The sequence below is a fragment of the Lissotriton vulgaris genome, chromosome 7 (genome assembly GCF_964263255.1).
Source record: "Lissotriton vulgaris chromosome 7, aLisVul1.2, whole genome shotgun sequence".
In the NCBI taxonomy this organism is placed as follows: Eukaryota; Metazoa; Chordata; class Amphibia; order Caudata; family Salamandridae; genus Lissotriton; species Lissotriton vulgaris.
Window position 1 is genome coordinate 129,885,616 of NC_141695.1, and position 14,371 is coordinate 129,899,986.

A 14,371-nucleotide genomic window follows, 5' to 3' on the forward strand; every position below is an offset into this window, starting at 1 on the left:
CATGGGAGATTACACATATACTGATATTATGAAATTGTTAAAGGTTCTTTTGCCCACCGGCATCTACGAGAAACTCAAGGAAAGAGAATGGGAGGTGGGAGATAAAAAGATCATATGGACCGAAATAGAAGACGAAGAAAAAACTTGTACTCCAGGGCTAGGCCTTGGAGATAAAGCTAAAACATTACCAGGTCTAATAGTACAAGTCTTGCCAAGATTATTGACAACTAAAAAGGAAGACTGGGATGCAATCTCAGCCTGTAAACAGAAACACGATGAAGATACTCGTGACTTCTATTCAAGATTCGAGAAATGTTTCATTATTAATAGTGGCCTGAAACCAGGTAGCGAGTCATACCCACATCTTTTTGTAACGAAATTAGTCGAGAATTCCCTGCCCTTAGTTAAGAACCGTGTATACAAAGTTGAAAGTACATGGCAAGCAAATACGCCATCCCAGATGTTACAAATGTTACAGTATCACCAGAACAGAATTAGAGAAGAACAGGATCATGAACAGAGACGCATGAAAGACACGAAAATGAAAATGTTAGTGGCCCAGTCGGTTCCAGCTGACGGCCAGAGAAAAGGTACGACCCAGACCCAGAATTCAGCAGCTCCCGTTAAAGGGACATGCAACTATTGTAAGCAGCCAGGTCACTACGTACATGAATGTCCAGTCCTGAAACACAATATATCAACAGGTAAAACTAAAGAAAGACTGCGTCCGCCTAGACAAGACCAGGTCCAGCAACAGACTTCACAGAATATACAGCCTATGCATGCTCCACCACATACAGGACAGACCGTAGCGGTACCACAGTCACAGTCACAGCCACAGCCCATTGCCGCGACTCAGCAAGTTTCACAACAGAAGTACCAGTATGCCCAATCTGATTACCCCGATTATCCGCGATACACATGAAACAGCCTAGAGAGGGAGGGTGGCTTGCCTCTTATTGAGATTCCTGTAGATCAAGAGGGTCCTTATGTACACAGTCAAGTATTGGGAAAAGACAGAAAGTTTTTAATTGACACAGGGGCAAGTCGCACAACAATCAGCCATGATGAAGTCCCAGGGGCACCCCTCTCAGGCTCACAGAATGTTTCCCTTGGTTTTTCAGGACAACCTATTGTAAATGAGGTATCGAAACCCGTCCCCCTGGCTGTGGGTCCATTATTACGTGTTACAGACCTGTTACTCACGAAATCATGTCCAGAAAACTTGTTAGGAATAAAGACACTGAAGGCCTTAGGAGCCGTGATATGTTGTTCTCCGGAAGGAGTTAGACTTTTCTTGCGAGATTTTAAGGGTCATTATGTATTACGAGAGTTTGATGTCAGATTGAAAAATGTACCGGACCACTTGTGGGCACAAGGCCCAACTGATGTAGGTTATATGCACATTACACCATACCGTGTTACACTCAAACCAGGTGTTGTTTTACCCCGAATCAGACAATACAAGTTACCACCCAATGCTGTAGTGGCTTTACTGGAAATCATTGAAGAGCTCATTGCCCAAGGAGTGGTCGTAGAGACCGACTCCAATATCTGTAATTCCCCCATCATTCCGATTCTTAAACGTACTGATCCCAATGCACCGCCAGTATATCGGCTGGTGATTGATTTGCGAGAACTGAATAAATGCATTGTTCCACAGTACCCTGTGGTTCCCGACATCTCATCCTTATTGACTGCTATTGATTCAGAAGCAACGTTCTTTACTGTAATTGACCTCAAGAACGCCTTCTTCAGTGTACCTATTGATCCAGAGAGCCAATATCTCTTCGGATTCAGTTTAAATGGACGAAGTTTCAAATTTTCACGCGCACCTCAAGGATTCACAGAAAGCCCCAGCATCTATAGCCAAGCACTGAAAAGACAACTTGATTGTATCATAATGCCAGTTAACACTGCCTTACTACAGTACGTCGATGATCTGCTGATCACCGCACGAAGTGAACCCAAATGTGAGCAAGCATCACTGACAGTTTTACATTTTCTGGCCGACAAGGGACACAAGGTGTCTCCTTCGAAGCTACAATTCTGTGTTCAGCAAGTTGTGTACTTGGGTCACTTGCTGTCCAAAGTGGGGAGACAGCTCACTCCTGATCGCATTCAGTTAATTGTAAATATGCCACAACCCCAGACACAAAAGGAAGTGCGGGCCTTTATAGGCCTCACCTCGTACTGCAGACAATGGATTCCTCAGTATGCATTTCTAGCTAAACCACTCATTCAGTTAACAACACAGGAGGCAGCGACTTCGACTGCCCTTCCTTGGACTCAGGAACATACACAGGCTTTTGAAGAATTAAAGAAAGCTTTATGCCAAGCACCAGTTCTAGCGACACCATGTTACAGCAAACCTTTTACACTTTTTGTTACAGAACGTGATGGTACAGCGTTGTCTGTCCTCACTCAAGACCAAGCAGGTTCACATAAGCCTTGCGCTTATTTTTCAAGTACATTGGATTCAGTAGCCTAGGCACTCCCTGCGTGCTTAAAGTCAGTTGCAGCGACAGCCTTAGCAATCAGACAGAGCGACTCAATTGTTTTAGGACATCCATTAACAGTACAAGTTCCACATTCTGTAGAGGTTCTTTTAAACAGAACACAGACTCAACACTTGACCATAGCACGACTGACAGGTTATGAATTGACGCTATTCCAGCCACACATAGAAATCAGACACTGTAGCATTCTAAACCTCGCAACATTGTTACCTTCGAGTATGACAGATCCAGCCCCGCATGATTGTATAGAGATCATTAATGCAGTAACAAAGCCTCGACGAGACTTAACAGATGTTCCACTGACAAATCCAGACCTGACACTTTACGTGGATGGTTCATGCATGAGAACAAGTACAGGAGAATTAGTGGCCGCGTATGCAGTGACCACTGAAACTGAAGTCAAAGAAACACATCGTATTGACACACTGTCTGCTCAAGCAGCAGAGCTCATCGCTCTGACCCGAGCTTGTATACTAGCCAAGAACAGAAATGTTAACATATACACTGATTCCCGTTATGCGTTCGGAGTCGTTCACGACTTCGGAGTGTTATGGCAAGAACGAGGTTTTTTGACCTCTCATGGTGCCAAGATCCAACACGGTCCCTCATTCAAGCACTTTTAGAAGCAATACATCTGCCCTCGGGCATATCTGTCATGAAGTGTAAAGCACATACTAAAGTTACGGATTCTGTTTCCCAGGGTAACGACCTGGCAGACCAGACAGCAAAACATACAGCATTGACTCACACCCAGACAACTGATGTGACAAAGACAATAGTACCGACACAGTGTATGTCAGTTAGGGATCCCACCCTAGATGTAATCGATATTCAGACACATGCCACTCCAGATGAAATCAAGAAATGGACTGAACTAGGAGGGATTCAGACAGATCAAGGATGGATCACGAAGGGAAAATGTACATGGTTTCTCCCCGACTCAATGGTTCAAGTTATGATAAATACAGCACATAGTCCAGCACATCTAGGAGAAAAAGCGATGTTAGACAGTTTACAGAATCTCTGGTACAACAAACACTTACGAGCAGCAGCAAAACAGAAAGTGCGTACTTGCATGATCTGTTGTCAGTTCAATCCAGGTAAAAGCGTCCCTGTAGAGCAAGGTGGATTTCATCCTCCCGATCACCCTTTTGAAGTCCTCCAGATGGATTATATCCAGATGGACCGTTGTCGAGGATTCAAGTATGTCCTCGTAGTTGTTTGTGCACTTTCCCATTGGACCGAAGCATATCCAGTCTCAGATTACACTGCCCCGACCACTGCCAGGCAGCTGGTTCGAGAATTTTTCCCACGGTACGGCTTGCCTCGTGTCGTGTACTCAGATAACGGACAGCCATTCTCATCCGAGCTCATGAAACAAGTTTCCCTTCTGCTAGGATATCAGTGGAGATTCCATTGTGTCCGACATCCCGAAGCCGCTGGCCTTGTAGAAAGGCATAACCAGACACTGAAAACACGTCTTGCTAAAATCTGTAAGAGAAAGGGGTCGACTGGATAGTCGCCCTGCCAGTTGCATTGTTCTATATGAGAATGGTCGCCCATTCGAGATCAGGACTATCCCCGTATGAAGTGGTCTTTGGCAGACCACCGAATATGTGGGGGACGCCCATGCCTAAGAAAATAACAGATGTCGATTGTAATATGCTGACAGATTACCTTGCCTCCTTGATGTCTGCACTCCAATCATGTCGTTCACAGGTTGCCGCAGCCTTCCCTGACAACACTGATGTAAAGCCACATGATGTCCGTCCCGGGGATACTGTGTTAATTCGGAACTTCGACAGGAAAAGCCCGCTGGAGCCCCGCTGGAAAGAGCCGAAGATCGTCCTTCTTACCACGAGGACCGCTATCAAGGCGGAAGGCCGAAAGGGGTGGATCCACACGAGTCATATTAAAAAATGTAATGAACTGTTGCCAGAAACCGACTCGTCCACCCCCTCCAAGGACTGCATCGAACCTAGTGACTTTAAAGTTCCCGAACGAGAGAAAACTCCCCAAGAGGAGTATCGAACAAAACTTCGATCTAGCAAGTCAGACAGTTTAATTGTTTAAGTCCTCCCCTAGGTGAATCGGTTAAATAGTTTCTGACATGTATCCCCTAGATCGAGATAGAGAGAGAGAGAGACAATTCAAGAAACGTGCATACTGCAAATCACTCCGCAGTCACTGTATAGTGACATTATTGGTTATGTTTTTTCTAAGTCTTTTGATTATTGTTGCTGGTATACTATTGCCAATATACTACCCTATCTTCAAGCGTGAACAATCTGCTTACAATGTTTCTGCTGAACATTCTTTTAGTGAATTACCGCCTCATGAACTATCTTACAGACTTGCGCTGCGCAACAACACATTCATTAGTATGTTACATCACTCCCATCAGACTAACAATGCTACAAACTGTTGGATATGTGGCCGACTCCCTCCCTATCAGAAATACAAGGGAGTTCTGCCTCTCTTTCCGTACCCGTTCACTCACAATGGCTCCTGTGGTGCCTGGATTAGATTGTTTAATTCTTTAGATCCTGATATTGCTGTTTTCGAGGGGGGTTGGATTTGGGGAAACCTGAACCTAGTTCTGCTCGACGCCTGCTACCCTGACAAAAATGGACAACCCGTTAGGACAGGAACTGATCTAGAAAACGAAGTATATGGATTAGGTAATTATACAGTTAACCTCATGATTCTTACTATTGAATCCGAAGCCGCACCAGTTCTCCCTGCTATGTCAGTATTACCAGTCACTGGTGATTTTTGTGTCAGAAAGAAGGGTTCAGTACACTTAGGTCATAGCAAATGTACTACTGTGGTTGAATTCAATGATCATGGCAGGTCCTCATTCAGAGCTACTCGTCATTCCTACTTTGTTTGTGGCCATACCGCATATATACGCTTACCTCCAGATTGGGATGGTACCTGTTACATTGCCTTCCTTCTGCCCCCTGTTTTCCTAGCTCCTCCTGATTATCATAGAAATACAAATCTAGTAAACAGTAGATTCCGAAGAGATCTCCCGATTGTCGACTATACTGAAACGGCATGGGAGCAATACACAGATTTCAATAAAGGATTCTTTTTCTTCACAGGCCCCGTCCAAAACAGTAAACTAATACGTAGATTAACTAGAACACTCGAAGCAGTAGTGAATGAAACTGCCTCCGCTCTAGGTAACTTAACAGAGGAGCAGTCCGCCATGCGGATTGTTGTCCTTCAAAATCGTCTTGTTATTGACGTCATCTTGGCAGATAGAGGTGGAGCTTGTAAGGTCATCAGGTCAAGTTGCTGTGTTTTCATTCCAGAAAACGCGCCAACTGTATATAAAGCTATTACACGTCTTCATAAAATTGCAAGTTTGATACATCAGAATCCAGGCACCTGGACTTGGTCCGGTTGGTTCTGGACAACGTTGACCGCTTGGGGATGGAAGATCCTATCCTTCCTGGGCATTGCCCTTGTCATAGTATTCAGTTGCTGCCTGTGCCTACAGTGTGGGCCAGCGATTTGTGGACTGTGCGCCACATCGTGCATTGAACATTCCAGTTTTCTCTCAAAACGTGAAAGGAAGAAAGAAGAGCAAATGATGTTACAAGAACAGACTGATCGATTCATGAGGATCGATATATCATGAAGGGTCCGTAGGGAACAAGGAGGGAATGAGGAAATATAAATTTTATGGTCAAGTAATGTTCCCTAACGTGTACCCCACCGTCTCCATGTACCAGCTTGAAGTGCATGTAACTTCCCTCCTGTGCCAGCTATGAAGACGCAAATACATTTGCGTCCAAAGTTAACATGTCCTCTTTCAGACCCGCCATGAACGGGTTGAATATTCAGTTTCTAAATATGCCATGCCAACGTCTTTTTGTGGTATACTTTACACGTTTTCCAGCCCAGGCGAAGTAGGCCCTGAATTCTGCCATCAAGCCTTTTCTGCCTTCTGACTCTGAGATGCCTCAGCCTGGGCCGGCCTCTGTACCCGTGACCTCTGCCTTACTCCCTGCGCGGCTCACGGCGCTTAGCTCAGCCTGCTGCCTGCCAAGACTGTATTCAACCTTCGAATTATCTGTTCCGCTCCTCGAAAATGCCTTCCTGCCTACTAGTTTAAGTAAACATCCCCCCAGCTGCAGAGCAAAGGGCCGGCCTCACTGTCTCCGTGCAAGTAATTCATAGCCTCTGTTACCATGGTAGGCCCATGCCCCCACGCTTCTCATGCAGACACTTACACGCTTATACACGCACTCACAGTCAGTATAGAATAGCTTCTGCCCCAGAGACCTTTTCCTTCTAGATAATATGGTTCCTAAACATCAGATATCAGATATGATAGAGGCACGAGTTGATCTGACATGCCAGACTTCTGTCTCTTTCCGCTAGTGTAAATGTCAAGTCCCCTGCACCCTCCAGCTTCACGTCAATCACACGTCATGCAGCTGCGCGCGCATCCAGGCCTCAGATTTCTGCTGACATTACAAGATTCTGCTTTGTTGCCACCCACTTGTGACACTTACATATGACATTTCTAGCACACACCTCTATGGTCACGCCTAGTTCACGCCTTCTAATTACGTATCACTACCACGTGTGTGTTTTTATCTTGTTTCTCTCAGCTGTTACGCCTACTGTATTGGTTTCTATAATGTGATTTAAGTATATAAGCTATGTATTGTCAATAAAATATTGCTCTATCCCTTCCTGCACCCCAGTGGTGGCAGGAACATGATATCCGGTCTGGTACCATTCCTTTTTAAGGAATAAAACCCCTAAGAACTCTAACACCACGGACTCTGCCTCTTTCTTTCCGATTGAGTTATTTTTGTTTAAGTACTTACCTGCATAGAAATTAGGACGGTAAATCAAATATTTACCACAATGTGCCAACCCTAAATATGATTTTCTATCTATTGGCACTGTTATGGCACCCCAGTATGATTCCAGGAGGTTATTGCTCTTTAAACCTAAAATTGTCCTGTCAGCCAAGAGCTAATGGGAGATTTGGCCTCACTTTGTGCAACCCATTGCCAAAAATATGTTTTAAGGTCTCGCTTGTCGTGGTCGGTTTAGAAAGCGTATTGTCCCATAGCATTTTCAGGTCTATGGCTAGAGATAGTTTTTTGATTGCCCGAAGCCAATCAATTTTATGGACCCTATCAACCTCCATCACATTGTTTAAGGCCATGGCATACTAATTGATGTCATAGCCTTCGCCCAAAAAAGCAGCAGGTAAAGCTTGGCTTTCTACACTTGTCGAGCTTTGAGGGTTTCAGTGGGGTTCTTGATGGCAATCGAAATGCAGTTCTCAAAAACCTATTTTTGGATCTTGTAAGGGAGGGTAAGATAAAAAAGCCTCACAATTCGTTCGATATTGGACCAAACCAAGGGGCATATCAACAAGGCGGCGATAAAAAATGATCGCCACTTTTGCAGCCGTTTTCGGACAAAAAGCGGCGATAATTTTATCGCTATATGAGCAAGGTCACGCTACTGCTTGAATCCTGGCGTTAGCGCCCTTTCCTGTAATACCCACCTTTGCATCTCTAATGAGATGCAAAGTGGGAGTTCCAGCTCAAAATAACTGGAGAAATGTAGCACTATTTACAAAGTTACGCATCTAAGTAGATGCGTCACTTTGTAAACCCCTGCGCTACATTATACCTGCGTCAGGTATAATTTATGCAGGCGGGGGCGTTCCCCCGCAAAAAGCCTCATAGAAGTGACGCAGTGAAATCTATGCGATTTCACTGCGTCACTTCTTGGATGCCTTTGCGTCAAAATCTTACGCCTGCCTCACAGCAGGCGCAAGACTGATGCAGGAGGGCTTGCCCCCTGTGAAAGGACGCATTGCTGGACTTGTGTCACTTTTGTGACACACTCCAGCAATGCGTCACTTTTGCGCCATACAGATACGTCAGAAATACTGACGTATCTGTGACTCCTTGCGACATGATGCGTAATACATTAAATATGGCGCATCAGGTATGTCGCAAGGAGTGCGCACTGAGAAGTGACGCATCGCTGCTTTCATGCAGCGATTCGTCATTTCTCATAAATGAGGCCCTTCATTGTTTACACTGAGACATTGCGATAGGTCCTTTATCCTATTATTTTCTATGGAGGGTTGGGATTGTACCTGCATCTTCCAATCGTTAACCATTGCTCCCTGTGGTTGGAGCTTCTTTCTTTCACTGTACATCTATGGTTTGACCGTTGCTACCAGTTTGCCATGAAGAAACCCACAGATAAGCTCTGTCAGCAAAGAGGTGTCGTCTCCTGAACCAAACTTCCCTGTGTTACAGAGGACCAATGCGTCCAGTTTCTCTCTCACTGGCCTCTCCCGTGCCGCACACCTTCCTAGGCAGACAGGCCCATTGACACCCCTGTCTGCATTTCAAAGAAGCACCCGACACAGCTGTGTTGCACCTGTTATACACATAATAGGGAATGGATCCATTTACCACAGCACTGGCACGCGGCCGTGTGACACCTACTTTCGGAATTCTCCAGGTAAGAGTTCTCGCATCTGGTTCCACAGAAGGTCCCGCCATGACATATTTTATTGCGGATTTTCGAACAGCTGTTTTTTCCAGAACAACTTTCTGTATAGCTGATCTCACAAGCTTGGCAGATCAGTGACTCTCCTGCAAGAAAGGACACCAACAATTAATATATCGAGACAGGGGGGAATTGCACTACAGAGGAATGTACCAAATGCCCGCCCCTTCCCCCTTAAATATAACAAATTGCTTCTTGAACAGAAAAGAAGTATAACAACCACTGGCAAAGCCAACAGGTTTGGCTTGTTATCAGCTAAAGAGCTGCCTGATTTATTGAAAGTATTGTGCCTGTGTAGATGGGTGAGTTAGTAAACATGATATAGTGGTTCAACAGATGAATGAATACAGTATTGTGTGAGTTGATTAATTCACCAATGCATGAGTGGTCGAGCTCATGGATCAAATAGTCAATGCCACTAGAAAAAGCTGGATTTTGCTGTGCGGATTTGTTCTGCATAAATGTGGAGCAACACGTTTCTGACACTTATTTTACCCTCTGCTGCTTAGTGTGTACATTTCAAAAACATTATCAAATGTTGCTCGAATAAAGCTGGAACTTGTGGTAACTAAGCTTAGATGCAGACACTTTGCTGAGTTGTTCATTGCTCTACTTAGCCATCTCCAATAAATGAGGTGCAACCTTTGCATAGACGGTGTGAATATCCCGTCTGATGGACTGGGGGCTGGCTTTTCTCAGAAGCCTGGAATAAATTCGAATGTATTTCGGATGCATTTCAAATGACAATTTAAAAAAGAGCACTCACAGGACAAAAAAACAAACTAAAGAAAACATCTAAGACATTTGTTCATTATTCATTGGGGCTCTTCATAGGTGGTGGTGCTTATGCAGGGGACCCACATGGGAACTTGTCTATCTATGCAAACAAAGCAAAACAAGCTAACCTATCCTCCACAGATTGTCGCCCACAGCACTACAGGGCAGATTTACTAGGAAAGCGGCGAAGCATGTCATTGAGCCTAGAAGGCTAACAACAGGCTAAGTCACTTAGGAAATGCAGGGCTGCACCATATTTACAACAATATGGGTCACTGGTGCTAATTTAGCTGCCTAGCACCAATGCCACCGTAGTGCCAGGGTGCCTGCTTTGATGGGAGTGATTGTTTATGTGCAGGAATGGGTCCCTTCCAGCACATAAACAATCTTTAAATTGTGTTTTGCAACTTGTATGTGTGCTGCTTAATACAGCACACATAGAAGTTGCAATACTTAATTTGTTTTAAATGATTATTTATGTGGAGGAAGAGACACCTTCCTGCACATTATCAATCAATGGCATTTTGCTGTTTCCATGTGTGCTGCATAACACAGGACATGAATGTATGACGTTACAACGCATAGATTCACAACACATACCTTTACAACGCAGTTTTTACATTGCATCATCCTGTACAACGCATACATTTACATCGCATACCACTACAACGATGATTTAAAAACTACACTTACAACACATTCCATTACATCGCTTTATACCTTTACAATTGAAGTATGGGAAGGGGTCCCAGTAAACATGAAAAATAATAACAAGGAAAGTATAAACAATCAAAGAGACCAATCATAGAGACACATTGTTTTATTCACAATGTGCTAGTATCATGTATATACGTCACTTTTAAACATACATTGATCAGTGACTATTTTATAGTGCCCCAAAGGTTGGGAAAGGAGGGGGGGGTTTGTGATACGTGTAGGTAATAGGTGAAGGAAAAAGGGTTTGCAGTGACAGTAAAATCGGCGAATAGGACAAATTCAATGGAGTTACATATCAATGTACCCAGAAAAAGACCAATAGGTTCCTATAAATTGTTTTGCAAAAATCATACTCCAAATGTACAGCTAATGAGAACAATAGGGTGTGGAGTTGACTTTCGGCGTGGGGTAGCAGGCACTCGCGCTGTGGCATCGAGTCCGTGGCAGGACGGTATAGGGATTAATCCGAAGCCGTTCACTGCTCGCATTCCCTTTGCGAGCAGTGAACGGCTTCGGATTAATCCCTATACCGTCCTGCCACGGACTGGATGCCACAGCGCGAGTGCCTGCTACCCCACGCCGAAAGTCGATGAAATACGGCTATCGGAGCTATTGTCCTTTTTGATGCCTTAACGGACCCCTGACCATTAATTCGCAAGGCGTCTCCGAGTGATACCTCGATCTACTGTCGATATCTACCCTCCACCCAACGGGTCCAGTTGCACACCACCCTTGTGGTCACGTGCCCCCATCTCCCCAGTCCTGAGGAAGACCCCACGGCAAGATCAAAACCCACATCTGCGAACGAGGGTCGAAACGTTGACAACACTTTGTTTTTTGCTGTCAACTCCACACCCTATTGTTCTCATTAGCTGTACATTTGGAGTATGAATGTATGTTTAAAAGTGACGTATATACATGATACTAGCACATTGTGAATAAAACAATGTGTCTCTATGATTGGTCTCTTTGATTGTTTATACTTTCCTTGTTATTATTTTTCATGTTTACTGGGACCCCTTCCCATACTTCAATTGTTAACCCAGGTCCCCGTAACTCTTTCTGGGTACAACCCCCCTATTTATAGCTTATACCTTTACAAAGCATACCATTACAACGCATAACATTACATTGCATTTAAGGTAAGTGTTGGATAGTGTAGGGGTAAAAATTACTATTCTAACTCCAGGGGGTGGAACAGTAGGGTAAGTGTTGGATAGTGTAGGGGTAACATTTACTATTCTAACTCCAGGGGGTGGAACAGTAGGGTAAGTGTTGGATAGTGTAGGGGTAACATTTACTATTCTCACTCCACGGGGTGCAACAGTAGGGTAAGTGTAGGATAGTGTAAGGGTTCGATGTGTTGTAATGACATGCGATGTAATGCCTGCGTTGTAATGACATGTAATGTAATGGATGTGTTGTAGTGGCATGCGTTGTAAAGGATGTTGCGATGTAATGCCAGCGTTGTAAATGTAGTGCGATGTAATGGTGGCTTTGCAAAGGTTGTTTCCCGCAGTACACACATGGAAACAGCAAAAACGAGGAGAAGTAAAATATTTCTCCATGTTAAACCAGGGTAAGACCAGGTTTTCCCTGGCCTTAATTTTGGGTCGACCTCCTATTTACGTCACTCTTGCAAATAGGGTGCAGCATCAAAATCAATGGGTTTTGCGGCTAAACACCCACCACATCACCCATTGTCCGCCCCTTTTGCGCTAAGTATTGCGTGAAAGGGGGCCTTATTTACATTTACAGGGCAGCGTTAAGCCATGCTGCCTTGTAAATAAGGCAAAGTCCCTATCCACACTACAACGTCCTGAAAAGTGATGTTGTGGTGGTGATAGGGACTTGTAAATATGCCCCTACGTTTTTCTCCAGGGCTATTTAAATACAAATTGATACATGTGAGCAAACACATCCAAGGGCTGAAAACTGGGCACCAGGGTTGACACAATATAAAATTGATTAACAAAAGTTGCAGCACTGCCAGGATAGTGCCAGAGGTGTCAGGAGAAAAACAAGAACATTGAGACAATATTTATAAAAATAATAATAATATTAAGGAAGCAATAGCTATGTCGATGATATTCGGAAAAACAACCATAGGTTCGCCAGAAACCAGGATCATGCCTTTAGGGACTATTTTGGATATAAGTTATTAATTTTGAAGATGATGAAGCTGCAAACAAAATGTCATGAAATTAGTTTGGCTCCAGAAAGTGAGAGCAGGCCGTGAAAGTGGCTGGCTGGATGGCCCTATCTGGCCTGCAAAAGACCAAATAATGCTGTGTTTATGTTCTAGAAGAATTCAGCTTTTTATGCCAGATGGCAGAATGCCTCTGGGCAGTGTAGGCTGACACGTTTGTGTTGCCAGTAACTGGAATCTCAAACATATGCCTGAATATTTGAATAGCTCTGGAAGTCTCCAGAAGACTGTTGTAAACAATCTGTTTCCCCTCAAGGACCTCTCACGTCGATATGAAACACGTGTTAGTCAAATATTCAAGAAATTGAATCTCCAAGTGCATCAATCAGTGATCCTGTAATTAAATTTAGAATACATCTTATCCAATGGAAAGACCTGCAGCAAAATCTCCCCTGGTTAATAGATCTTAGGATGACACTCACGCCAAGAAAAGCATGGAAGAAACCACAGCTGACTACATGAAACACCACATCTGTGCATTGCAGAGGTTCACAATCTGAGGGATGAAACTGACCTCGAGATATGAAAGCAAAGAGGATGCTGAGGCTTGCAAGGAGTGCCTTCATGGTGATGAAGAGCCTGGAGCTTGATCTGACACGGCTGAGGATCTGGTCTTCATCTCCCACTGAGGACTGTAGAGCAGTCTATTTATTTCCTGGTGTATCTGCTGGGAAATCCCCAGTTTGCATAATGAGATTGAGAAATGATTTCCCTGTCACACCCTGCTCTCATCTTCCACCTCGCCCGCCTTTCAGGTGAAACTACCTCTTCTTGTTTTTCTAAAATCTGTCCTTTAATCACGACGCTTACACTGAGGACTGTCAGTAAATTTACACCACATGCTAAGCAAAAGTCAAAATTAGCTCCGGAGAAAGAGGCTGCCATTAAATAGTAGGGTATGCTAGCCCCAGCTTGGGAAGATCCAAGAGTTTGCATAAAGAACTGAATGAGGCAAGACCTCTGCCCTCCCTGTCAGGGCAACCGCTCTCCTCTTGTGCAGCTCCGATCTTAAGGTACTGCCACCAGCCCCTTCTGGTATCCAGGTAGGTGTTCGAGGCCCATTTCCACCTGCAGGCTCCTGCTTGCACCTCATCCCTGGAGCCATGCTCCTCTGCTGGTCCAATCTACCACTCTTTCTGTGTTCTTTGTTTTCACTGTCTGTGCCTCTTTATCTGTTGTGCCTTTTTATCTGTTTTTGCCTCTTTATCTGCTGTGCCTCTTTATCTGCTCGGGCTCCATGTTACCATGAGGCACAGGGTCAAGGCTGATTTGCATATGGCCATGTCTGAACTGGGGTGGTATGGAGTGCAAAAAAATGATGGATTTAGGCCCAGATCTCTGTACTGGGGTGAATGTATGACATTGTTCTGCATTCTGCCCATCAATTGTTGTTTTGCATTTGTCACCCCGAGTGGGATGGGTATGCTCAGACGTGAGTCTCATGTTCTCCGCACAACTTGAGTCAAGCTATCCTGGCTGAAGATGGCTGATAGTCAGAAACCGGTCCTAAGATGCTTGATTCCGGGTCCAGGAAAGACATGGCTTGGCAGTTTGGGCTGGACTGTTCCCATGAGGCACA

General features: G+C 44.4%; 1 protein-coding gene across 1 annotated transcript in view; it reads right to left on the bottom strand.

Annotated features, from left to right (window-relative positions):
• Positions 1–13,410, bottom strand: part of LOC147700986 (phospholipase A2 inhibitor and Ly6/PLAUR domain-containing protein-like) — a 68,061-nt gene extending 54,651 nt beyond the window's left edge. The window contains exons 1-2 of the mRNA XM_086929812.1: positions 13,307–13,410; positions 9,026–9,175 (exon numbers count right to left, since the gene is read on the bottom strand). Of these exons, the coding sequence (XP_086785938.1) occupies positions 9,026–9,175; positions 13,307–13,358 (202 nt within the window). The 5' untranslated portion in view covers positions 13,359–13,410. The remainder of the gene's footprint in view (positions 1–9,025; positions 9,176–13,306) is intronic.
• Between the last annotated feature and the right edge of the window lie 961 nt (positions 13,411–14,371).